General features: G+C 38.9%; 1 protein-coding gene across 1 annotated transcript in view; it reads right to left on the reverse strand.

The window, feature by feature from the left end:
- Nucleotides 1–1,143: 1,143 nt before the first annotated feature.
- Nucleotides 1,144–27,173, reverse strand: part of LOC125460869 (ras-related protein Rap-1b) — a 56,873-nt gene continuing 30,843 nt past the window's right edge. The window contains exons 3-9 of the mRNA XM_059652456.1: nt 25,942–26,011; nt 24,654–24,722; nt 24,092–24,148; nt 21,878–22,018; nt 10,644–10,787; nt 6,990–7,103; nt 1,144–2,479 (exon numbers count right to left, since the gene is read on the reverse strand). Coding sequence (XP_059508439.1) covers nt 7,017–7,103; nt 10,644–10,787; nt 21,878–22,018; nt 24,092–24,148; nt 24,654–24,722; nt 25,942–25,998 — 555 coding nt within the window. The 5' untranslated portion in view covers nt 25,999–26,011 and the 3' untranslated portion in view covers nt 1,144–2,479; nt 6,990–7,016. The remainder of the gene's footprint in view (nt 2,480–6,989; nt 7,104–10,643; nt 10,788–21,877; nt 22,019–24,091; nt 24,149–24,653; nt 24,723–25,941; nt 26,012–27,173) is intronic.

Consider the following 27,173-nt stretch of genomic DNA (forward strand, 5'->3'; position numbering starts at 1 on the left):
TTAATAATGCAAAATCATTAGAAACCAACAATATACTAAACTAACTGGCCCAGAGTTTCCTACTTTCTGTCTCCCTCCCTTTCTGAATAAGAATTGGCACCATAATGCAATTTCTAAACAGTTCAGTACACGTGATATTAAGCAGCTCAGTGAGCTGGGCACAGAAAATGCAGTTTCCTGTCATCATTTTGATTGCAATGCTGACGATTGGCACTTAACTAATTCATGACATTGACATCTACTGAGAATGTGGGAAATTGTTTAAGGCTGTCTGAGCAACAAAACCAAAACAAATATATCCAATTAGTGGATCATCAGTTTCCCACAAGCACCAAACTTGATACCGTGGTGTGATAATGGGAACTGCAGATGCTGGAGAATCCAAGATAATGAAATATGAGGCTGGATGAACACAGCAGGCCCAGCAGCATCTCAGGAGCACAAAAGCTGACGTTTCAGGCCTAGACCCTTCATCAGAGAGGAGATGGATGATGAAGGATCTGATGAAGGGTCTAAGCCCGAAACATCAGTTTTTGTGCTCCTGAGATGCTGCTGGGCCTGCTGTGTTCATCCAGCCTCACATTTCATTATCTTGATATCGTAGTGATAGTTTCTACTTACTAGCTAAAATGCAATTTAAATGTAGTGACCACTGAACTTTTAAAAACAAGGTAGGTACTGTAGCAATGGCCTGTTTCTGCAACAAATAATCACTTGCTTAATGAGTGAATTTAATTAAAGACATGTCACACCATTCTACATCTTAAGTACAAGGGATGCAAAGACAAATGCTAACCCAGCAAAAGGGGTAAATACCACATTTTTAGGCTTAGGTGGACTGGCGAATTTGTTAAATAGTACAGAATCAAAAGACATACTTCAAAATAAAAAAAATTACTTGGGATGAAATATTTATAGAAATCAAGGATTTACAATCAAGTTACCCTAGCCAGTATCCTTTATAAATAATTTGTTTTGTGTGCTTGTAATGCATGATATATGAACTGAAAATAAATGTGGAGCTTTTACTCCGATACAAATCTATTGCTTTTAGATTGCTCCAACTATTCTTCAAAAGTGGAACAATTACCAACGAAAAAAACAAACACAGTAGAACATGGTACTTAATGTACACAAAATGTATTACATTTACAAAAGTTAAACGAATACTTTATTTACTTGCAGTTAAAACATGACAAAACATTCAAGTGGCAGATAATCATAATGCAAGCCCTTGTATGGCAATCCATAATAATGAACTGACACAAGGTTATACAAAAAAATTGCACCACTCTATGGAAATTAAGGCTTTTAAAGTTTACACGGCCATCTTAAAGCACTTGCAGCATTAAGTTGGTCATTTCAAATACTGTGGCTCAATTCCATACACAATCTTCTACCCAAAAGTTAATGCATACAAAGCATGAAGGCATTGTTAAATAAATCAGCGGAACTTGGGCCGTGAGACCAATTACACTCTAATAAAAATTATTTCTCACATTCACCATCAATACCCACAGTACTCTTCCACCAGGAAACATTTCAACAAAACATTACACGTGAAACATAACCACTAACAGGCAATGTCTAATTTAATGTATATTTGGTACTGATAATTACAAATATGCATAAGCAAGCAGAATTAGTGAGAACACACAGCTGTAGGAGCAGATCAGGAGTGATCTCCAAGCTAACTTGTAAAGTTTTAAAATAAGTATTTTAAAATATATAATTCCTGTTGTTGACCCGCACTGTACAATCCTTTATAAACATTATCCATGTAAACAGAAAAGGAAACATACAATGAAAGACATGACATATTTTTCTGAAAATGTTAACAGCTATTTGAAGGCAACAGTGTAGACCAAAGACAAAATATGACTAAAACAAAAACATAAACATACTTTTTATACACAGAAATCACGGTTTCCACAGGGTTTACTAAAATAAAAACTCAAAATACTTTTAATAGCTGTTGCAATTATCAGAGCGCAGCTATACACTAAAACAATGATTTTGCATCTCCATTTTAAAAGCAACAAATATTGAATAAGCAGTGTTAGCTGTGAGAAACCATCTATTCTAGATATCTTTGGACTTCCATCTTTATTATGCTAAAATAGTGGTGCTTTCAGGAAATTACATAACTTAATTGACAAAAAAGGGAATTACCAATATTTATTTATTAGTTTAATGCAACATTGGTGAATGGAGTACTTGCTCCATGTGATCATCAGTAACACTGAATGTAGGTCCTAGTTTTAACAGTTGCCTACTATTAGAATGTTTAGAAGTTTAAAAAAAACTCTCTGTTCTTGCAATGCTGAAAATATTATAATTACTTTATGTGCAAAATGACTTGGGAGCGTTCATCCATTTGTTGAAGGGTACCACCACAGGAAAGTCCATTTTTCAGATGTCAATAGGTTTAATAAAGTGGAATGCTGGCACTGTCAAAATGGGAAATAGTTCATCATGTCTGCAATTTAAAAAAAAATTAGTTAATCTCATACTTTCCCATCTTTAGTCCAGAGACATCTTGAAATTGCAACCAAGCATAGGCTAAGTAATCTTTACTCTCAGTTTAAAAGCAACTTCACAAAGAACACTGAGCCCCAAATTGTTGATGAAACCAAAATTCATTATTTTTGCAGCATTTACTTCAATCTCCCTTTTCTCCAAAAAACCCATCAGGTTAAAGTCATTGATGTTGTTCACTTGTAATTAATATTGGAATACGGGAATACTGCGGTGAGTAACTCACTCCTGACTCCTCAAAGCCTGTCCACCATCTACAAGGCACAAGTCAGGAGTGTGATGGAATACTTCCCATTTGCCTGGATGAGTGCAGCCCTAACAACACTAAAGAAGCTCGACACCATCCAGGACAAAGTTGCCCACTTGATTGGCACTACATGCACAAACATCCACTCCCTCAACTACTGACACTCAGTAGCAGCAGTGTGTACCATCTACAAGATGCATTGAAGAAATTCACCAAAGATCCTTAGACACCACCTTCCAAACTCACGACCTCTTCCATCTGGAAGGACTAGGGTAGCAGACACGTGGGAACACCACAACCTTTAAGTTCCCCTCCAAGCCACTCACCATCCTGATGTGGAAATATACCCACTTTCCTTCATTTTTCACTGCATGCAAATCCTGGAATTCCCTCCCTAATGGCATTGTCAGTTAACCCACAGCAGATGGACTGGCAGCAGTTCAAGGCGGCACCTCACCTCCACCTTCTCGAGGGCAACTAGGGATGGGCAAGAAACGTCAGCCAGCCAGCAATGCCCACATCCCATAAGCAAATAGAAAAAATATTTTCACTTTTCCAAGCTGGATTTTTTTTTGCAAAAAAAAATTAAAGTATGTGTTTCCAACGTAAAGAAATTTAAAATTTATACATTAAATACTTTATGTGTATGCAATTCAGAATTTCCAAAAAACTTTCAAGTGACAAGATAATTACATCCCTTGTGGTATTAGGAATAACAACTTAAAAAGGGGTGCAAAAGCAGAGGAACCTCTGTGAAACATAAGCAAGTCATTGAAGGTGGCAGGACAGGTTGATGGAACAGTAAGTAGAACAGAGTATATCCTAGGTATAAGAATAAAGAGTACAAGGTTATATTGAACTCCTATTAAATGCTAGGTAAAGCTCCAGCTGGAGTACTGTACCAAGTTTGGGCATCACACCTTATGATCTGAAGCTATTGTGAAAAAAAGTGCAAAAAATAATTCATGAGAATGACTCCAAGGACGAGGAGCTTCAGTCAAAAAGAGTTAGATGTCTTCCTTGGAGAAGACAGATCCGAGTTGATATAGTAAATCTGTAGTTTGTGCACTAAAGTTGAAGTTTTTGGCAGCACAGTATCAAGGCTAGTATTGCAGTTAGTCTCAGTGCCCAAACAGTGAGCTGCAAGAGCAGCACCACTTCTTCAGTACAATCGAGCAATGATCCGTATGTCTTTTCTTGCTACCAGCCTATCACTATCAAAGCTCAAAAGTATGCCCACCAGTCTCTGCTACAGTAACAGCGGAACAATTCAGCCCTTTGAGCCTACTCAGGCATTAACATTCAGCCTGTCCATATCTTGAATTCTCTTCAAATGTTCTTAATACACACTCGTTGTGTGTACGTTATGGTCTTTTTCAAATTTGTTTGTGGGTTAAGTGACACTGGCAAGGCTAGGATTTATTACCCACCCCTAATTAAGAGCCAACAACATTGCTGCGGTTCTGGAATAAAATGTAGGCCAGATTTCCTTCCCTTAAGGACACTGGTGAACCAGATGGATTTGTGTGACAGGTAATAATGGTTACAGGGTCACTATAAAGCCAGCCTTTTATTCCATATTTGCATTGAATGCAAATTTCACATTCGCCATAGAGAGATTCAAATCCATCTCCCCAAAGCATTAAGCTAGCATTCTAGTCAAATGACATTGCCATTAAACCATTGCCTCCCCAGCCATTGGCATTCTTAGAAATATTACATTTGGTCCCTGCATCCAAATTATTCATCATAACTATGATCACAGCCTGACAATGGGTTATTTATTACCAAGCAATCCTTACATTGCAGAGAGGCCATTTGGTCGACTGAGTACACACTGACCCTCTGAGCTGCATCCCACCCAGACACATCTCCTTCTCCTATCCCTGTCATTGTGCATTTACCATGGCTGTTTCGCCTAGCTGGAGAATTTCTTTCAATTAGCTAAACTTTGAACCATGCCAGCATATCATCCCTCATCACAAATTCTCTAATTGTTTTTTACTATTATCCTGCGTGGAACATCATTGAAAGCTTTCTGAACCAGATCATAAGAGTAGGAAAAGGGGTAGGCTATTTGGCCTCTCAAGCCTGCTCTGCTATCCAATAGGATCACGGTTGATCAAACCAATGAATCTCGTACTGCTACTGCCCGTGTACTTTCGTTCCTCCCAATCTGTGCAGGTAAAGCACCCACGCTACTTTGAACTTGGCTTTTGTACTCTACACTCCCTTGAAGAACCATCACTCTTAACCTGCATCCAAAATGGTTTAGTGAGAGGTGTACACTCAGACATTGTCTGTCTAGCACTCATTTCTCCTCTGCCTGTATGGTCCTAAACTGCTATGTGGCCACTCCTCAAACATGCTATCACCTAATTTTCAATTTCACCTAAGAAATTGTTCCTCAACACATATCAATGCTTCTGTTAACAGGGAATAGAAAGTTGAGGTTGATGATGGCGGTGATGGTGACAGTAGAGGGAAGACTAATAAAACTGAACTACTGCTAACATATCTGTAACTTTATAAATTTTCAAACCTTTAGTGTTTAATATTGCATGAGATTTACTTTATGCTTGCACGTGGTCAGGATGATTAAATCATATTTGACTAATTTGGTAGAGTTCTTTGAAGATGAAACAAACAACATGGAAAATGAAAATCCGGTTGATGTGGTATATCTGGACTTCAGAAGACATTTGAGAAGGAGCTGCACAAAAGGGTAACACACAAGATAAGATCATATGGGTTACTTTAATTATATTTGCTTGGATAGAGGACTGACCAACCAACATAAAGTGGACAGCAAAGATAAATGGTCTTTTTCTCATTGGGAAGATGCAACTAGTGCAGTGCCTAGAGTTCAGTCTTTGGGATCCAACTATTTATAACCTACTTTATCAATGTTGATGCAGAGATAGGAAATACTACAGCAAATTTGCAGAAGTCACTGAAAGAGGTGGGAAAGTAAGTTGAAATGAAGAAATAAATTTACAAATGGATATAGACTCAAATGAAATGGGCCAAAATTCAGCAGATGAAGTGTAGCATGACTGAGTGTGAGGCTATCCATTTTGGTCAGAGGTATAGAAAAGCAGATTATCTAATGCAGAAAAACTTCAAAGTGTTTCGTTGCAGAGAGATCTGGGTGTCCGTGTGCATGAATTGTAGAAGGTTAGTATGCAGATAATATAGAAAGGCAAATGGAATGTTGGAATTTATTACAAAAGGATAGAGTATAAAATTTTATATCTGCTTGGATAGAATACTGTTGCTATCTGTTGCTGCAACTGTACAAGGCATTGGTGAGTCTGCACCTGGGGTACTGCATACAAATTGGGTCATCTTACATGAGGAGGGATGTATTTGCATTAGAGGCAGTTCAAAGGAAGTTCACTAGATTGAGTCCAGAGATGAGGGGCTTGTCTTATAAAAGCGATTGAGCAGTTTAGGCTTTATTCTCTCTGGAATTTAGAATAATAAGATGAGATCTAATTGAGAATATCAAACGCCAAAGAGGGTTGATAAAGCAGACATACGGAGAGGGTGTTTCCTCATATGGCAAAGTCTAGAACAAGAGATCATCGTTTTTGGATAAGGAGTAGCAGATTTAAGACAGAGATCAGAAGAAATTATTTTTCTGAAAGGGTTTGTGTCTTGTGGTCTTGTGAATCTGTCGAATTCACTACTCCAGAGTGTGGTTGATGCTGGGACACTGAATAAATTTATGGAGGAAACAGATTTTTAATGAGTAATGGGCTGAAGGGTTATGGAAAGCAGGCAGAAAAGGGGAGTTGAAGTTGGGGTGACATCAGTTACAACTATCAAATGACAAAGCATACAGAAGGGGCTGAACTGCCTACTCTTGCTCCTAGTTATATTCTTTTGTAACTTTCGAAAATCTTCTATTTAATACTAATGAAGGTTCCTAGCTTTCTAATTCAGTTCAACCTATAAAACACATCAAATTTAATCAAAATTAAGGAGCATTCTTCAGCGTAGTAGTGGACTGAGTTCTTCGTCTTGTGGCAAAACGTATGTACACAATTTTCAAAAAAATAGTTTACATTTATTACACAAGGAGAAATTCATCTTTAAATATGTGCAGCTAGTACCATAGTCAACAATGTACCCTGTCTTTTTCCCTCTCCTCCTTCACCAAAACAAGTATAATAGTTGCATGCAATCCTTTTTGAATCACCTGGTGCGAAGTTAGAATAGATCAGTATTAAAGCAGCTGGCATTTTGAGGTTTTTTGAGGCCTTCCATAAACTGGAGATTTTCTGTTGATTTGTCGGACCAGATCATAGAAAATCTGCAATATACAACAATTTCAACAGGCTTTTAAACAAGATCCATAACTTTCTTAATGTCCCTGTAAAACACAAATGCTTCATTTTCAAGTATTCAAGTTATGAAAAATAACTTATACTCAGCAAAATTTCTGTAAATAAAACTTTCTGCCAATTACATGATAGTTTGGCTATATATTTATTGTATTTACTGTACTCATCCAGTTGATGTTTTTAATCTTAATTTGGCCACATAATTACCAAATTATGTTCACAATTACCGAATTATGCTCACAATGACCGAATTATGACACCTGATGGATAGTACATCCAATGCCATTCAAACCCAGAAGTCATGGAAGTAGTGCAGAACTTTAATATTGGGTTGTAATAATCTTATTTTCTACTTTAAATAAACTAAAATCTTCCACAATGTCCTAGTACTGCATAATGGCCACTTTAATAATGGGATACTTCAAAGGACAATCAATCCAAACCTTACATAATCTATGACTTAGTTAACTTCATATTCATGTGCAACATTAATAAATTACTTATATTAAGTTGAGTTGAGGTGAACAACTTCCAAAAAGATACAATGAGTCACTAGTTAGGTCTCAACTAAAGTAGTGTGCTCAATTCTGGTGATCACACTTTATGGGGATGTTGTCAAAGCCTTAGTGAGTGTGTAGGAGAGATTTACCACAAAAATACTTGAATAATGGCTCTCTGATTCTGGACACACTAAAATCGATGGTGTTGTAATCCCTGGTGCACAGAAGATTAAGGGGGTCTTTAATATTAAAAGCATTCAAAATTATTAGCATTTTGAGTGCAGTTGGAAAGAAATCTTCCATTAGCATAGAATCAGTAACCAGAAATCATGGGATAATTAATTTTAAAAATATGCCAAGGCATAGTGAAAATCAATTTCTAGCTCTCTTTCACGCACACAAACATATAGGTTTTTCAATATAAAACAGACTGAAGGAGGATGGAGGAACCAGGTTCAATAAATTTCAAAGAAAACAATACTTGTTACGGAACTTTACTAGGGGGAGAAGTGGCTGTGGGACTAATTGGGTTGCTTGAAGAGACATGTTAGACTGAAAGATGAAGATCAAGTTCAAAAAGCAATAAATGTCCCAAATCAAGTGAACGAACAAGTCCTTCTAAATTAAATTGATGCCACATCACAATTCTCAGACATTAAAAATATCTCACAAGATAACCAGAAATGAGAGGCTAATCAGCATTCCTTAATTCAGCCTGGATACTCAATATTTTACTACCCAATTTCCAACTGCATCCGAAAAGGTTCCAGGGCTTTCACCTCAACTACCTTTCTGGCATGTATTCTGTACAGGGATCATACTTTGCATGAAGCATGCACACTTAATTTAGAACACAACACCCAAGTACAGTTTGCAGGACTATTTATAAATTTACTCCCAATTCAGCACAGTGTGTAGCTGGGAGTAAATTACCACTGCTTCACTGGCATTGTATTTGGGGAGGCAATAGCCTACTGGCATTGTCACTGGACTGTCAACCCAGAGGCTCCCTGGAGACCTGGGGGTGAATCCCATCACGGCAGATGATGGAATTTGAATTCAATAAATATCTGGAATTAAGAGTCTAATGATGATCATGTATCCAGTGCTGACTGTCAGGAAAAGCACATCTGGTTCACTAATGTCCTTTGAGGAGGAAACCTTACCTGGTCTGGACTAAATGTGACTCCAGACTCACAGCAATGTGGTTGACTCTTAACTGCCCTCTGGGCAATTAGGGATCAACAATAAGTGCTGCCTAGCTAGCAAGGCCCTCATCCCATGAATGAATTATTTTAAGAAAGCCTCAAAATCCTTTCCTAACTGTATTGTATGCCAGATGGACTGCAGCATGTTCAAGGCAGCAACTCACTATCTCCTTCTCAGGGCCAGCTGGGACAAGAAACAAATACTGGCAATGTCAAAAAGAATTCATTCCACAGAGATCAGCAAAATATTTTGACAATGCTTGAAGAACTGAGAACCAGCAAAAAGATGGATAAAAGATTGGAAAACTAAAATAATGAGAGATCCAGAATGGATGTTTCCAAAAATGTAACAGACAAAAATGTGGATTTTTCAGTACCTGTATATAAAAATAATACAAATATTAAGGTCAGATAGTACGAACTGTAGATGCTGAATAATCTGAGATAACAAGGTATAGAGCTGGATGAAAACAGCAGGCCAAGCAGCATCGGAGGAGCCTACCTTCGGGTAGCATTGTTGTGGCACTGGCAGGAGGCCCAGGATGATCCCCAAGCCTCTGCTTGGTTTCCACAATGTAGAGGAGGCCACATCGGGAACAGCGGATGCAGTATACTACATTAGCAGATGTGCAGGTGAACACCTGCTTGATGTGGAAAGTCTTCTTGGGGCCTAGGATGGGGGTGAGGGGGGTGGTGTAGAGGCAGATATAGCACTTCCTGCGGTTGAAGGGAAAAGTGCCAGGTGTGGTGGGGCTGGAGGGGAGTGTGGAGGGGAGTGTGGAGCAGACAAGGGAGTCCCAGAGAGTGTGGTCCCTCCTGGAAGCAGATAAGGGTAGGGTCGAGAAAAAAGTCTTTGGTGATGGGGTTGGATTGCAGATGGCGGAAGTGTCGGAGGATGATGCATTGGATCTGGAGGTTGGTGGGGTGGTATGTGAGGACGAGGGGGGTCTGTTTTGGTTGTTATTGCGGGGAGGGGGTGTGACCGATGAGTTGCAGGAAATGTGGGAGACACTGTCGAGAATGTACTCATTGACTTTCCACATCAAGCTGCACATCTGCTAATGTGGTATACTGCATCTGCTGCGACCTCCTCTACATCAGGAAAACCAAGTGGAGGCTTGGGACCGCTTTGCAGAACACCTACGATTGGTTCACACCTCCTAGTCGCAAACCATTTCAACTCCCCCTCCCATTGCTCAGACGACATGCCCATCTTGGGCCTCCTGCAGTGCCACAACGATGCTACCTGAATGTTGCAGTAACAGCAACTCCTATTCCGCTTGGGAACCCTGCAGCTCAATGGTATCAATGTGGACTTTACAAGCTTCAAAATCTCCCCTCCCTCTACCATATCCCAAAACCAGCCCAGCTTGTCCCCACGTCCCTAACCTGTCCTTCCTCCCACCTCCTAACTCCTAGCCTCATCCCACCCTCTTGACCTGTCCATCCTCCGTGGACTGATCTATCTCCTCCCTACCTCCCCACCTACACTCACCTTTACTGGCTCCACCCCTGCCTCTTTGACATGTCTGTCTCCTCTCCACCTATATTCTCCCCTATCCATCTTCTATCCGCCTCCCCTTCTCTCCCTATTTATTTCTGAACCCCCTTCCCCACCCTGCCATTTCTGAAGAAGGCTCTAGGGTTGAGGCATCAGCGTTCCTGCTCCTCTGATGCTGCTTGGCCTCCATCCAGCTCTACACCTCGTTATCACAAACATTAAGTAGTAAGGTTTCCTCATTAAGAAATGATTAGAGTACAAAGAGCATTAATAATCAATGTTTCTGCACTTTAGTCTCACCTCGTTAACATTAATCTTTGACTTTGCAGATGATTCTAGAAAGGCACAGTTACACCACTGTCTTGCTAGATTCTGTCCTTGTTCTTTTCCAACCACACGTTCTTCCTCTAAATCACACTTATTACCAACCAAAATCATTGGCACCTGTATTAAAAGTTAGAAGGTGAAATACTGTTTGAAGTGGAAAACGTTTGTGCAAATACAAAACTATTTGTTAAAAAAAATCACTTTTAGTATTCGCCTATATTAATAAAATAATTGACAAATTAATTACATTTACAGCTGTGACAACAGAATGAAACAAGGAAAAATGTTTTGTAACTAGGCATATTTAGTGTAATTACTACCACTAATAACTTTATCATTACCTCTCATTATTTTATAAGCTTTTATCAAGTTGCCTCTGAACTAATGAAGTTGAGATGTACAAAAATAGACTAAAAAAAGTCAAAACCATACGGAACAAGTATAAGAGCAATACTACTGCAGGCCATATGAATCATTCTGCAGCTCACTGACCTATGACTTTAAGGATGACCTTCATATTTGCAACAAAAAGAATGATTTTGTCACCTGAAAACTGCTTGCAGTAAGCAACTGGAGATCAATTTACGGATATATACCAACACCTTTCACTCACACAGAATCAATGGTGACCACTGCCATGAGATTTCTTGTACACATGGCAAAATAATTGTTGTGATGATTGGTTTTCCAATTGCTAGATGGTGCCGTAGAGGTCAAAAAACTAATCATTTAGTTGCAAAGAGTTTGGCACATCTGAGGAGTTCCAAAGAGATACATAATGCTGCTTGAAAAATCTTTCGCATAAACTGTTGCCTTCTTCACTAAGAGTATATTAATACCATAAAAGTATACTCATGGCAAAGACTGACTTAAGAAAGATAAATATGGTATGGTATGCAACAGTGGGTAACTCCACAGAAGTTATTTAAAATGACGCCACTTCCCACCTGGCCGGGGGACCTCCGCATCAACTCCACTTTCTTTCCCATTCCTATATCCTTTTGTTGCTCTTGATGCTCAAAAATATATTAATCTCAGTTTTGAGTCTAGTCATTGACTGGGTATCTGTAACTCCCATGTTTCTCCACTCTTGGCCCCCTGTATTATCAATTAAGATTTGGCACAGGTACCTAAGACCTAATTGAATAAAGGAACAGTTGAGGGTTAGAAAGTAATTAAGGGATAACTGGGTGTGAATTGGATGTATAAACTAATTCTCTAATGGGAGATGGAGCAGGGTTGGCGGGGTGGGGGGGGGGGGGGAGGCACAAGGGAACTCAGAAATAGAGAGATTATTCTGATGTGAAAGTTGAAATAGAAATCTGACTGGAAACGTTTGTCTGACATTGTCTGATCAACTTTTGTGATGAACAGTAGTAGTAGCGGGTAGTTAGCTGTTGGTAAATCAAAAATTAAAGCTAAGTATTATTCTACCCAAAGTGTCATCTGGAGTACACCTCAGGAGGTGTTTGAACCAAAAGCTCAAGTGCCCAACTATGGCCAGGCAGCAGAGCAGGAAAGTTGCCATTTCAGATTGGGACCCTTCTTCAGAAATGGGCGGTGGGGAGGGGAGCTCAGAAATAAATAGAGAGAGCAAGGGTGGGGCTAGGGAAGGTAGGTGGGTTGGTGATAGGTGAGCGCAGGAAGGCAGTGGTGGGGATTGGTCAGTGAGGTGGGAGGAACGGTTAGGTGGCACAGATGATGGACAGGTTGTGTCAGGTCAAGGAGCTAGGGATGAGGAGGAGGCCTGGTCATGGGGTGAGGCCAGGTGGTGGGGAGATGGTGTTCGCAACAAATGACAACACCTTCTGGTCATGAACTATTTCAACATCCCCTCCCACTCACTGGGTGACATATCAATCCTAGGCTGCCTCCGGTGTCACAATGACACCACCTGGAAACTGGAGGAACAGCAAGTCATATTCTGCCTCAGGACCAACAACCCAATGGCCTAAATGTGGATTTTACCAGCTTCACAATTTCTCCACCTCATCCCATGACTAGCCCTCCCTCTCATCCCACCTCCTTGACCTGACAACCTGCCCATCTTCTCTCCCACCTATCCACTCCTTCCACCTCACTGACCAATCCCCACAATTTCCTATGTGCACTTGTCTATCACCATCTCACCAATCTTTCCCAGCCCCACCCCTCCTCTCGCTATTTCTGAGCTCCCTGTCAAACCATTTCTGAAGAAGCATCCGGACCCAAAATGTCAACTTTCCTGGTCTTTTGATGCTGCCTGGCCTGCTGAATTCCTCCAGCTCCCCACTGTGTTATCTCTGACTCCAGCACCTGCAGTTCTTACTTTTTCTGAGCATCAAGTATGCCTACCTATTTATTTTCTCAATGCAAAGCTTATGAACAGTGTAAGTACAAAGTAACCACATGGGCCAGCATTTCTTCTTTATTAAAGAGCAAACAAGGTCTGGCTTTAGCACTTCTGCCACTTAAAAAAAATGGATAGGAAGGAAATTTCCTTTCAGAAGTGAAAATGAATGAATTAAACAAAGCATCAACTTTCATGGATAACATTTATCAAAAAGATGATTTACTGTTTTGAAAAGTGATCAGATTTTAATTAAGGGAGGGCAGGGGTAGTTTCAGAGAAGAATACGTAATGAAATTCAATACACTGCATGTAAGATTTCAGAAATTGTATTTGGAAATTCTCCAAATGTGCTGACATTTAAGTTATTATTTCTAATAAAATACAGAATTTAGACATACATCTAGTTTTGACACAAGGTAAACTTGCAAATACACACTGATAGACAAATATCAGAAGCATTAAAAAATGCTTGGATACTATTCCTTTCTGGGAACCATCATAGCAAAAATCAGGCAAGTGGCCACACAACAGAAAATGAAAGATACAACAGTAATGGTCTGGACAGACTATTTAGATACTTATTGCAAGCAACTGCAAGAAAGAAGTATTTTAACTAAGAGCACCAAGAACTGACACGCTTTCAACAATTGAGGGGTAAGGGAAATTGGGACTCAAGATGAAAAAATGAACCTCTGAAATGCAGAGAGTGTGATGAATCCATGTTTAAATCAAAGTACCATCACCACCATGAACTTGTCTTTATTCATTCATGGTATGTGGGCATCACTGGCTAGACCAGCATTTATTGCCCATCCCTAATTGTCCAGAGGACAGTTAAGTGTCAGCCACATTGTTCTGGATCTGGAGGCACATGTAGGCCAAACCAGGTAAGGACAGTCCCTTCTCTAAAAGGACATTAGTGAACCACGTTGTTTGTTTGATTTATTTTTGTCACATACAGTGGAATGTTGTTGCGCTATACAAGCAGATCGTACCACACAACATGTATCAGGGCAGCAGAACAATGTGTAGAATACAGTGTGGAGGGGGAGGGGAGGGGGAGGGACAGACAGGCAGACAGAGGGCTGCATTAACATTTGAAAGGTCCCTTCGAAGATCTGATAACAGTGGGAAAGAAGCTGTTCATAAGTATATTCAAACTTTTATTTTCAGCCTGATGGAAGAGAATGGAATAGAATATAACTAGGGCAGGAGGGGTCTTGTCTTTGATTATGTTGATTGCTTTCCCAAGGCAGCAGCAAGTACAGACTGAATCAAAATGCTGGTTTACATGATTGAGTGAACTGTGTTCCGAGCCTCAATAGTTTCTTGTAGCGCATCCAAATAGGATGCTTTCTATGGGGTATCTTTTGTCTTTTGGAACTCTGATGTGCACTGAAGACAAAGTATTGTATGTTGTCATTTTTTTTTGTTCTTCACTGTTATTGAGCATATATTATTAATTATCCTCTAGCAGGGTCTGGCAGGGATTGCCAAGACCAAATGGAACAAGTAATAATTTACTACTTGAATTTCTTTTCTTATATTCATTTTTGTGGGATGTGGGCATCACTGGCTGGCCAGCACTTTTTGCACATTGCTAGCTGCCCTTCAGAAGGTGGAGGTGAGGTCCTGCCTTGAACTGCTGCAGTCCATCTGCTGTGGGTTAACTCTCAATGCCATTAGGGAGGGAATTCCAAGATTTGGATGCAGTGACAAATGAAGGAAAGGGGATATATGGTGAATGGCTTGGAGGGGAACTTAAAGGTGGTGATGTTCCCATGTGTCTGCTACCCTTGTCCTTCCAGATGGAAGTGGTCATGGGTTTGGAAGGTGCTGTTTAAGGATATTTTGTGAATTTCTGCAGTGCACCTTGTAGATTGCACACACTGCTGCTACTGAGCATCGGTGGTTGAGTGAATGAATGCCTGTAGAAACAGTGCCAATCAAGTGGGCTGCTTTGTCTGGATGGTGTCAAGCTTGAGTGTAGCCCTAACAAGTGGGGAGTATTCCAAAACACTCCTGACTTGTGCCTTATAGATGGATGACAAGTTTTGAGGAGTCAGGTGGTGAGTTACTCACCACAGTATTCTTAGCCTCTGACCTGCCCTTGTGACCACTGCGTTTGTGGCGAGTCTACTTGAGCTTCTGATCAATGATAACTCCCAGGATGTTGCGGAGGTGCTGGTGTTGGTTTGGAGTGGACAAGGTCAGAAATCACATGACACCAGGATATAGTCCAACAGATTTATTTGAAAACACAAGCTTTCGGAGCCTCACCCCATCTTCAGGTGTTAATGAGAGAAATAGTATCAGATACAGAAAAGATCAAAAGGTTCACACCATTGATGAGAATGTTTTACATGTGCATAATAATCAATATAACTGATTAAAGATTTAACAGCACCTTATGTTTGTTTAGTACATCCTTATCTATGCTGTGACCCTTTGATCTTTTACTTCTAAAATCTGTGTCTGATACTACCTCCCTCACTAACACCTGAAGGAGGACTGAGGCTCTGAAAGCTTGTGTTTTGAAATAAACGTGTTGGACTGTAACTTGCTATCACGTGATTTCTGACCTCATCCCTGAATCTTGATAGTGGGGCATTCAGTGATGGTAACACCATTGAATGTCCAGGGGCAGTAGCTAGGTTGTCTCCTGTGGGTGATGGTCATAGGCTGGCAATTGTGTGGCGTGAATGTTACTCGCTACTTGTCAGCCCAAGCCTGGATATTGTCCAGATCTTGCTGCATATGCACACGGACCAAAATCAAATTCTGAAAAGTTCTGAGCTAGAAGTAGGAAACATAGCAAAGAAAAATACTGAAGATGCTAAAAATCAGAAATAAAAACAGAAATTCCTGGAAATAACAAGTTGGTCAGACATTTGCTGAATCATTTCTCTCTTTACAGATGCTGCCTGATCTGAAAAATGTCAGCATTTTCGGTTCTTATGCCAATTGAAACTATTCATCAGAGACAAAAAGTTATCTATTCAACTCAGTTTTTACAATTGAATCATCAGTTATGTGCACTATCCAAAGAATATGTTGAGACAGGAGTTCAAGTACTCTTGAAAAAAAAAAGCCACAATAATCTCACTATGGATTCTAATGATAACACAAAGAAAATAGAGCAGAAGAGTGATATGAGCACAAAGTTATCTCCTTCTCCAAGAAGAGGAAAAAAGAGCAAAGCTGTCTTTTTCCACCCAAGGCAGTAGGTTAGACTGATATCTAATAAGCAAGGGATAAGTTAACAATGAGTGACATGCAGGAAGAGAAATAAAATTGAGATACTACAGTCTTTAAATGTATGTATTTATTCTGAGCCTTGACACTGCTGCAGTAAAGATCAAAAATACAGCAGCAGCCTCAACTTTGTGGTGGGTGCTGCTGCCAGTACAAGGCTTGATCTGGCTACAAGAAGTCCTGGATGTGAGTATTCCAAGTTGAAGCCCTTTAACAATATCAGAAAATGGATCCTTCGATTTTTTTTCCCTCTCTTCTACCCTCTCCCTCTGTATCATATCTCACTAACTTGATTGAGCTTTTTGAAGAAGTGACAAAGATGATCAATGAAGGCAGAGCAGTAGATGTTGTCTATACAAACTTCAGCAAGGCATTCAATGAGATTCTGCACGGTAGGTTGGTTAGCAAAGTTAGATCACATGGGATCCAGGGGAGCTAGTCAAATGGATACAGAATTTGCTTGAAGGTAGGAGACAAAGGGTGGTGGTTGACAGTTGCTTTTTGGACTACTGACCTATGACCAGTGGCATGCTGCAAAGATTGGAGCTGGGTCCATTCTTTTCGTCACTTATGTAAATAATTTGGATGTGAATACAGTAAGTACGGTTAGTAGGTTTGCAGATGACACCAAAATTAGTGTAATGGACAGTGAAGAACATTATCTCACAGCACAATGAAACCTGGATCAGTTAGTCCAATGGACAGAGGAGTGGAAGATGGGAGTTCAATTTAGAGCAATTGTGAGGTGTTGCATTTCGCGAAGGCAAATCAGGGCAGGACAGGTTAATACTGATTATGGGATGCTCAAGTGTTGGGAAAGCCAGAGTAGTAGAAAATCACTCTGGGGAAGTTATAATCCATCTATACTATATTCTGGTTAGACTGTAATCTGAATGAGTAACGATCAATTCTGGTCACCAGGAAATAAAGGAAACAGTCAAGCAATGAGTGTAAGGACGCAAATTCAAAATTGGACTCTACAGCCTGTAAAATAGACAGTTGAGAGGTCATTTTAGGGTATTTAAAGTGAAGGAGAAAAAGGTTAACCTGATATATGCCAAATAAAACTGTGAAATAGTACAAGTGGCTATGGATTCAAAACATAACTTTACAATGGATAAGATCGATCTTCTCAGCGTACAGATAAATCAACACTTGGAACTGACTTCATAGCAGTAAGAAAATGAAACCTTGAGTTACTTCAGAACCAGCAAGAGCAACGTATAGTATTTAAAAGTATAAGGTTTTTTTTTCCTGGGTGTACAGATTAATTGTGATGGGTCAGGTGGCCTATTTCATTCCAAAATTTGTGTGTTCTGAAATCTGTATGCAATACTTCAAATGTTACTTAGTCTGTATTTCTTTCATCCACCACATTTAAGTAATTTTAAATGCATGAGTGGACATGAGGCATAGCATATTTATGAGAAATAATTCTTCAAAATATACCTGCCTAAACAAAGAAAATTGAGCAATATTTTTACAACTCGCTTGGAAAATAAATTTAAACAAGCTACTTGGGATTTAAAAGCTACAGCTAAGTTCTATACACATTACAAGCTCATAAGAATAGCAGCAAGCCATTCGGCAATTTTGAAGTCATATCAGACTTGACAGATTTATTCTACTTGTCTCTCCACTGATGCTGCCAGATCCTACTGAGTTTCTCCAGCACATTTGTTTTTAAGTTTAATATACAGATTTTGCTTTACCAACTGGTTAGGTTTGTTGTGATGGTTCGTGAGTTCATTGCTTTGCCATTTTCCAAATCCACAAACACTTCAGAATTCCCAAGTCAGCATTCATTTCGTTCACAAAAGAGAAAAAAAAAAATCAGTTGATTGAACATTTGTATTTTGAGCAGTTCAGTTCAAATTTTCAACATCCTTCTCACAAACTGTTTTTCCCCAGATGCACTTTGGCTCTCAGGTTATTCAGTGAGATGTGACTTGCATTCTGTATAAACACAGTAATTCCTTGCACTTACATCTTCTTTTTCTCGTGATCAAAGTGTAGCAGCTTCTCACCATTGCATCCTTTTAACTAGAATCCTAAATCCCTTCATTTACAAAGACCCCCAGGACATCCTTGTTTAAATTTCATTATCATCTCCCCTTCGGAATATCTCACATTCATTTATATTAAGTGGCATATATCATTATTTTGTCAATTTTCTCTTGTTCAGCCAAATTGGCAGATGTACCTGTCATTTAACATGTTTCGAAAAGCCTCACTTCTGTTTAGTTTTTAAAGATTTAAGCAAATGCAGTAAACCATAATTAGATTTAATTTCCTCGCACAAATTCCATTTTCTGTCAGGCATTTTGGCTGCCATAAAACAGTCACTGATTATTACAGCTGTCAACTAATTTCTCACATTTATTACACTTAAATACATTGCTATCACTATAATTTTGATGATTGCTTGAGTTGGGGATGGGGGAGAGGATTCTGGAAGATAGTGGGCAGCTTCATTCAAAGTGAGACAAGAAAGCCTTTCTCAAGCAAAACTAGAAATTGCTGGTAAAACTCAGCAGGTCTGGCAGCATTTGTGGAGAGAAATCAGAGTTAACATTTTTGGTCCACTGTGGAACTTAGAACCCTTTCTTGTGCACGGAGATGAGTACAGGCCACTGATCCAGCTGCCACTACACTGTGGGGCAGCTGCTGACTATGCTTTAGGGTTAATCATAATACCCGAGAAGAAGCAGTTCTTTTAAGGTTGACTTGGTACTGTTAATCTGCAGATTTTGACAAACATAAAACTATTCATTAGCTAATGAATAGACTGCAGTAAAGAAAACTCCCCTCTGAAACCCAAAATAGACAGGGTAGGGCGGTGTTTAAAGTAAAGGCATGGGAAACCTACTTAACGTCACAAGTTGAGACGAAGGTAGGGAAGAAAAGGTTACATAATAAACATAATAAATCATAATGTGTCCCTCAGAGCAAAATTCTTTTCCTATTAAGTCTTTGTTTCAAAGTTACACTTAAACATGCCATAGAGTCATAGAGATGTGCAACTTCGAAACAGACCCTTTGGTCCAACTCATACCCAAGCCGACCAGTTATCCTAGATGAATCTAGTCCCATTTGTCAGCATTTGGCACATATTCCTCTAATCCCTTCCTATTCATATACCCATCTAGACGCCTTTCACTGTTATAATTGAACCCGCCACCATCCTCTGGCAGCACGCACACACACAAAAAACACCACCCTCTGCAAGAAAAAAGTTTCCCCTTAGGTTCCTTACAAGTCTTTCCACCCTCACCTTAAACTTATGACCTTACTTTTGGACTCGCTCACCCTAGGGAAAAACCTTGGTTATTCTGCCTGTCCATGTCCCTCATCATTTTTTAAGCCTCTATAAAGGTCACCCCCCAGCTTCTGATGCTTGAGGGAAAATACCATTCAGCCTCTTCCTATAGCTAAACCCTCCAACCCTGGCAACATACTTGTAAATCTTTTCTGAACTCTTGCAAGTTTCACAACATCCTTCCCATAGCAGGGAGACGAGAATTGCATGCAGTATTCCAAACTCGGCCTAACTAATGTCTGGTACAGCCACAACATGGCCTCCCAACTCCTATACTCAATGCACTGACCAATAAAGGTAAGCATATCAAACACTGCCTTCACTATCCTATCTACCCGTGACTCCACTTTCAAGGAACTATGAAACTGCACTCTAAGTTCACTTTGTTCAGCAACAATCCCTGGGAGGGCACGTCAAAAAAATTTTTGTCCACTTTTGTTTTCCTTTACAATCATTACGTATCTAAACTAATTTGTCAATGACATTTTCAATCTGGAAGGGTTGATGGTGGGGGAGAGAAAGACAGGAATGTGGGGAGGGACAGCGACAGATACAGAGAGACTAATATGGACGGCAACAAAATCAGGCTACCATTATTTTGATGATGCAGGAAGACAAATATGCAACTATACATCAGGCTCAAAGAATAAGAAGTCAGCAACATCTTCCATAAACAGGCAGTCACGGGAAATAAAACAAATATGACACCTTTGTAGTTTGGTTGGATAGAACTGGCTGCAACTTAAGGCATTGAAAAAAAATTCCTTCCAGGTGTGCAATGTGAAAAATGGAGGCCTTGGTTATATGCTCACATCTATAAAAGGTACAAAGTTCAGCCAGAGGATTTATATATCCCACACTCTCAAAGCCATAGTAAACAGGTTCAAAACAAATGGAAACAAAGTGCTTGAAGTAGTCAGCTGGTCCAGCAACATCTGTGGAGAAACAAGTGGAGTTAACACTGCAGACCCAAAGAGACTCTCCAGAACTTCTGCCTTTATTTTGGATTTCCTGCAAAACTTTGCTTTCACTAAAATAACAGACTCTGTTCTGCTGAGGTCCATTAACAATAAGTCAAGGCTTATACCGCCCCAGCTTCAAAAATTGTTGGTACAAACAGCATCCTTTATATAGAACAAAGTTCATTCCAAAATAATTTGAAGATAATCCCATGAAAAGCTTTCTGTACTTTATTTTTAATGAAAACAACATTCAGGAAATTGTTTTTTTAGGTAACAGTACTCAACTGAATCAAGATATTTGTACAATATAAGTACTGAGAGCACTGGGTGCTGAAACAATTTAAAATGGAGGTACTTAACATCGTGTTCCTTATGTATAAAGACAAAAGAATTTCCTCCAACATTACGGTAGAATGTCACAATCAAGATCCATTCTGAAAGCTAGACAATCAAGAGAGACTATCTGAACGCTTATACACAAGACTATGAGCCTCTTATTCAAACTGTATAGATTTGGAACTTGACGCTTTTACTGTGTTAGTTTTGGAGTGTGGGTGGTAAAACAATGGGCTGAATTTTACCTGTTCCTGCAGGAACAGGAAACTGGCAGGGAAGCATTGTGGTGACATGTCATCACAACAGTAAGTACTCCAAAGAGATTGAAGACCCAAATTCTGCTCTTTAGCTTCAAGATGGGCATAAAATCCAGCAGGGGCTCCCCAAAACAGCCGAGGTATTGATATCATTGACTTGCTAGGTCTTGAACAGGAAAACGACTGTCTGACAAAATCCAGTGCATTAATATTATGACATACAACCGCACGTGCGCAGGTATGGGGGTGGGGGAAGGGGTTAGGTGTTGGTGTTGGCAAAACATTTATTTTCCCTTACACGCACTCTTCAAACCATACAATGACCAGCTCCAATGAGGATTTGCTTGGAGGAGCTGTTGGTGGCTTCTCCCACATCATAATCTCACTTCTAAAATGGTACTAATAACATATGAAGTGACCTGGTTACACTCCCTTACCAATCTCATCCCCTCTCTGAGTGGGATAAAACCTTGTTTCCACTTTGGCAACTCCAGAGCAAGTTTGGAGATCTAAGCATGAACAATGCCCCATGTGGCATCGTGCAACAATTTTATATGTACTGCATGAACTCAAAGGTTTTCGGTTTTAAATTAACTTGAAATACAAACTGGGAGTGAATTTTGGATCTTTCTAATTTTCTGCTTTTTCATATTGAGCAATTTCATTACTGACTGTATTGAAACAAAAGTCAACCCAGAAAACTTTGTATCAGGTTTTCCAGGAAAGAGTTAATTGCATATACTTACATCATCAGTGTCTTTGACTCGAAGAATCTGCTCTCTTAGATCCTGCAAGTCGTTAAATGTCGACTGTGCTGTTATAGAGTACACTAATGCAAAACCTTGACCATTCTTCATGTATAAATCTCTCATTGCTGTAAATTGTTCCTGTAAATAAAGTATACCCAGTTACATTTACAGTTTTAATTTTTTAAAATTTAACTTGAATAATTCAGATTTATCAATTTAAAATGCTGCAAATTTTAGTGCTTACATACCTCCAGAGCCTAAATAACAACTATGAGATATAGGAGCAGAATTAGGCTGCTGTTTCTCAACCCCATTCTCTTGCTTTCTCCTTGTAATCCTTGATCCCCTTACTAATCAAGAACCATCTACCTCTGTCTTAAATACACTCAATGACTTGGCCTCCACGGCCTTCTCCAGCAATCAGTTCCACATATTCACTACCCTCTGGCTGAAGAAATTCCTCATCTCAGTTTAGCAAGTCATTCCTTCTCGGAGGCTGTGTCCTTGCACTCTAGTGTCTCCGACTAGGAGAGAACATCATCTCCACATCCACTCTATCCAAGTTGCTCAGTATTCTGCAAGTTACAATGAGATCTCCCCATATCATTCTAAACTTCATTGTGTACACACCCAGAGTCCTCACCTGCTCCTCACATGGCAAGCCCTTAAACCCTGGAATCAATTATGTAAACCTTCTCTGGACTCCCTCCAATGTCAGCACATCCTTCCTTAGATACAGAGCCCAAAACTGCTCAGAATATTCCAAATGCTGCTGACCAGAGCCTTATACAACCTGAGCGGTACCACTCTGCTGCTGCATTCTAGCCCTCTTGAAATGAATGCTATCATTGTATTTGCATGCTTTAAATGAGGACATTTTACTAGTTTCAATGGTGGCCTATTTGAACTGTGATATTTTCCAAGCTTTGCAAATATTCTTAGCCTGTAATGATAGGGTGAGGTTTAAATTACTTGATTTTGGAAGCAATTTTGTCAAAAATTAAACGTTAGTTATCCTGAATATCAGCAAGACAAAGCATCAGAAAAAAAAACACAATAAGAATAGCGAATGGGCTCAGAATTGAAAAATGATGTCCTGTGTCAACGTAATATTATTGAACAGATTAAAAACACCAGGGCAGCATAGTAACATTACCAAATGACAACTTTATTTAGTTCAGAAGACAATCTTTGGCATTAAAATATATGAACTTAAACAGATAGATAATCTAACTGAAGGATAATCAAGCAATAAATTTAAAGTCAACAGGGAAATAAATTTCAAGACAAATGTCCTTGTAAATGCTTTAAAGAATACAATATAAATAAGTTCCAAAATGATGGCAGCAAGAAGGAAACTGACTGAAAAACAAAAAGAAACAGAAGCCTGAAAGAAAAAGGAGGCCAAAAGTATTGTAGCTCCAGAACAAAGAAAAAAAAACTGATGGCCAGAGGTCTGATTTTAATGATAAAGTACAATCATCAGGGACAGGGACAGGGACAGGGACAGAAATCATGGGGTCTGGTGATGCTCATGGCTCACAACACCCCACCCACCCCAGCAGAATTCTGTAGCAAAAAAATCTCCCAACCACCTTCAAGGTCAATTAAGATCAGGCAATAAATACTGACTTTGCCAGCGATGCCCACAGTCCATGAATAAATAAGAGAAATCAATACAAACACTGACAAATCTTCGAAAGCATTATACCCAATGTAGAGCCTACATATAACATGGAGTGTGGCAAAGGTGGCATTTCAATTTGTCTAGGATGAAGCGCAGTTGACAAAACCAATCCTGAGCTATCATAAAAATTGTTGGAATGTTGAGCCATGCAAGTTATTTAGGGTCAATGATATACAAGATATTGCATATGTTACTTCAAGCTGAACTTTGGTGAGAATGCTTCCATATGTTGCAGAAAGCCAACTTCCAGAAGCCATTATTACGAAGTAATTATTAATAAATCCATTAGCAAAACAAGGGGCTACTTCTTCATTTAGAGTTGTTAAAATGTGAAATTTGCTATGACTTGAAGTGGTTGAAAGTAATAATGAAGTGGCTTTCAAAAGGAAACCAGATGAGAGCATGAAAAAGGAAAGCAAAATGGTCAAAGATGGAATGGGAGGAGACTGATTTCAAAATCAGCACAGACTAGTTGGGCCAAACGGAACACCCTTTTCCATACATTATATGTAACTAGATCTCACCGTTCCAGCTGTATCCAGGATTTCAAGCATGCATTGTTGTCCATCAACTTCAACTTGCTGCCAAAAGAAGACAGTTATTGAAACTAAAAGGGATTAGTTGAATTGTTTCTGACATGTACCTGGTTAGCAGAATTTTTTTCTAGATTAAATTGGACTGAAAAAAATGTTGAATTAATTGTCAAACAAATCATTGTTATCTTAAAGATCAAATCTGTATTATATTTTCTATTTTACTGAACCTTATAAAATTTAAAGTTTGAAACTTGCTATGGTATAAAGGATTCTGCACGATATGATTTGTTGAACTCTGATCCACAAAAATAAGTATTAGTAGCAGACCTATTTGTATTAACTATGTCCAGTTAAATAGTTAACTATTCTCTTAAGCTTGACACAAATACCATTTATCACTAATGAAGTTTTATTTGTGACATAGCTATTCCATGCAGCTCAGAAGACTATCACGTGTATAGAAAATCTTCAGAAAATTGTCCCAATCTAAGCAAAGGAAGTAATTTATCCCAGCTCTAGCTTGGAGATTTTGGCTTTATAACAAACTCACCTTTCTATAGGAGTCCTCTATTGTTGGATCATACTTTTCAACAAATATTCCTTGAACAAATTGTACAGTCTGCAAAACAGTACAATTGACGCAACATTACTATAAAAACAGATGAATATACAGAAGTTACATCTCACAGATTAATATCAAGTTATAATAGACAATGAAGACCTTTGATTATTGCTTTAATTCCAGCACTTGAGAAACAAAATGTGAAGAGTGTTTTCTGAAGAACATACAGTATGCTGCTGCTCTGAGCTACAGACCAAACATAGCAGTGGGTTCAAGCTTTACGCTATGTCAAGTTACGTAATCATGAAAAATTTAGTCAGAGACCGTGCAGCCTCTGAAGATCATGTTGGCTCGCTGTGACAGCAACTTAGCTACTCTCACCTTCCCATCTTTTCTCTGCAGTTTACTCTTCAAATAATCATCTCATTCCCTTTTGAAACTCACAATTGGATATGGCTGCACTACCTCATAGGTAGTGCATTCCTGACCCTAGTCAATTGAAATACAATTAGTTTTACAGTTGCCTCTTATTCTTAAGCTAATCAGGGAAAAAAAAGGCTTATTCTGGTTCTCAAGCTTTCTGCCAAGAGGAACAGTTCTCTTGTTTACCGTCAAGATCCTTACAATTCACACACTAATCAAATTTACTCTCAACTCTCTCTTCATCAAAGAGAAGAATCTCATCTTCAGCAATCTTTCCACATAACGTGTTTTACACTTGGAATTTTATTCTCAAAGCGTTTCCGTACCATCTAAAACTTTAGTTCATTTCTACAGCATAAGGACCAAAATTGCACACAATAATCCAACTGAGGCCAAACCAAAATTCACCATAGTGTCCTGTTTTAGTACTCTATGTTATATCAACTTGTAAAAGTGTTTGACCCATGATGCCTTGTAACCCTTTCCTCAATCTGCCCTGTCACCTTCAAATTTTTGTATACACATATATATACCCCAAGTGAACTGTATCCTCTCCTCATTTTTCCTACCAAAGTAAATTGCTGCTGATCCTTGGCTTCAATTTTCATCTGACATCCATATGCCCATTTCTCAAGCATGTCTATATTCTCCTGAAAATTATCAATATAACTATAATTATCACTATCTTTTTCTGAAGAAAAAAATGTCAGAATTACCCAATTAGTGTTTGATTTACAGATAGCCTCTGCAGTTAAATACAAAGGACTGCCAGTCACCGTGGACCCATATAACAATGGCTAAAAGCTAATTGGAGGTAGGAATTATTGCTTCACTTCAATATTTTAGGACTCACCAAAGCTGACTTCCCAACTCCTCCTGACCCGAGGACCACCAACTTGTACTCACGCATTGTGTAGCGTTTCCTGTAAATACAGTTATCAGCTGCATTAAAACAAGATTCATAATTGTTAGCTAAAATGTTACTGGTCAAGATAGATTACATGCTAATTTCAGAATAAAGTAAAACTTGCTACAGTACATTACAAAGGATTGCATTGAACTGCAGCAGAGAAACATACCAATCAGGCTAAGGGATCTGTACAAGTGCTACACAAACCTTCACAAAAACACCCATCCAGAGCAGTATAATCTATTTCTACAGAAAGTGCCAGAGACTCAAGCTGGATGGCAGCATATGTGGAGAGAGAAACAGTATTAACACGTGGAATACAGTGAAGATTCATATTGAACTGGAATGTTAATTCTGTTTCTCTTTTCACAGAAGCTGCCAGACCTGATTTTCTCCAGCACTGTTTCTGTTTCAGATTTTTACATCCACAGTATTTTGATTTTAATTAATCTATTTTTTTCCTCCATGCATAATATTATCATTTCAACTCTGTGGTTGAAAGTTTCACATTGTAATCATTCCAAGAAAGAAGCTTCACCTGAATGACTTACAGGATTTACTACTATTTAAAAAAAAGCTTGCAATTTTGGCCTCTTCCACAAATGAAGCTGCTTCTCCAAGGTTGCTGCATTGAATGCTTTCATAATCTTCAAGGTTTTGATCAGATCACAAACAAACAGTCTTTCCTTTAGAATTCAATTTGAAAGTTCAGTCTTTCCTAATTACGAATGTTTCATTCCTTATATCATCCTTTTACATGTTGTTCACATTTTTGCTTGTGCTTCTATTTCTTTGTCACATAACATGGTGACCAAAACTACTCAATATTACACAGCATGGTATATCCAAGTTTTTATAAAAATTTAGTTTTGCTTATCCCTTCTATTAATTTTGAGTAGGAGTACAATATTTTGGTTTATGGCATTTTTAACCTTTACCATTTTTAGTGATTTGCCTGTCTGTATCCTCCAGAACCCTTTATGTGCAATTACACCTGCACTGACTAAATCACATTTTGGTTTCTATGAATCTCTAAACCGTATGCTGTGGTAAATTTTGAGGCAGAAAAAGGCAAACATATTCAAATTACAAGTGTAGAATGCTACATGTATAGACACGATATGCAGGTTATACTTAAGAAAAGGCTAATATTTAACATATGATTGCCAAAATTA

This window comes from Stegostoma tigrinum, chromosome 18 (genome assembly GCF_030684315.1).
Source record: "Stegostoma tigrinum isolate sSteTig4 chromosome 18, sSteTig4.hap1, whole genome shotgun sequence".
Taxonomy (NCBI): domain Eukaryota; kingdom Metazoa; phylum Chordata; class Chondrichthyes; order Orectolobiformes; family Stegostomatidae; genus Stegostoma; species Stegostoma tigrinum.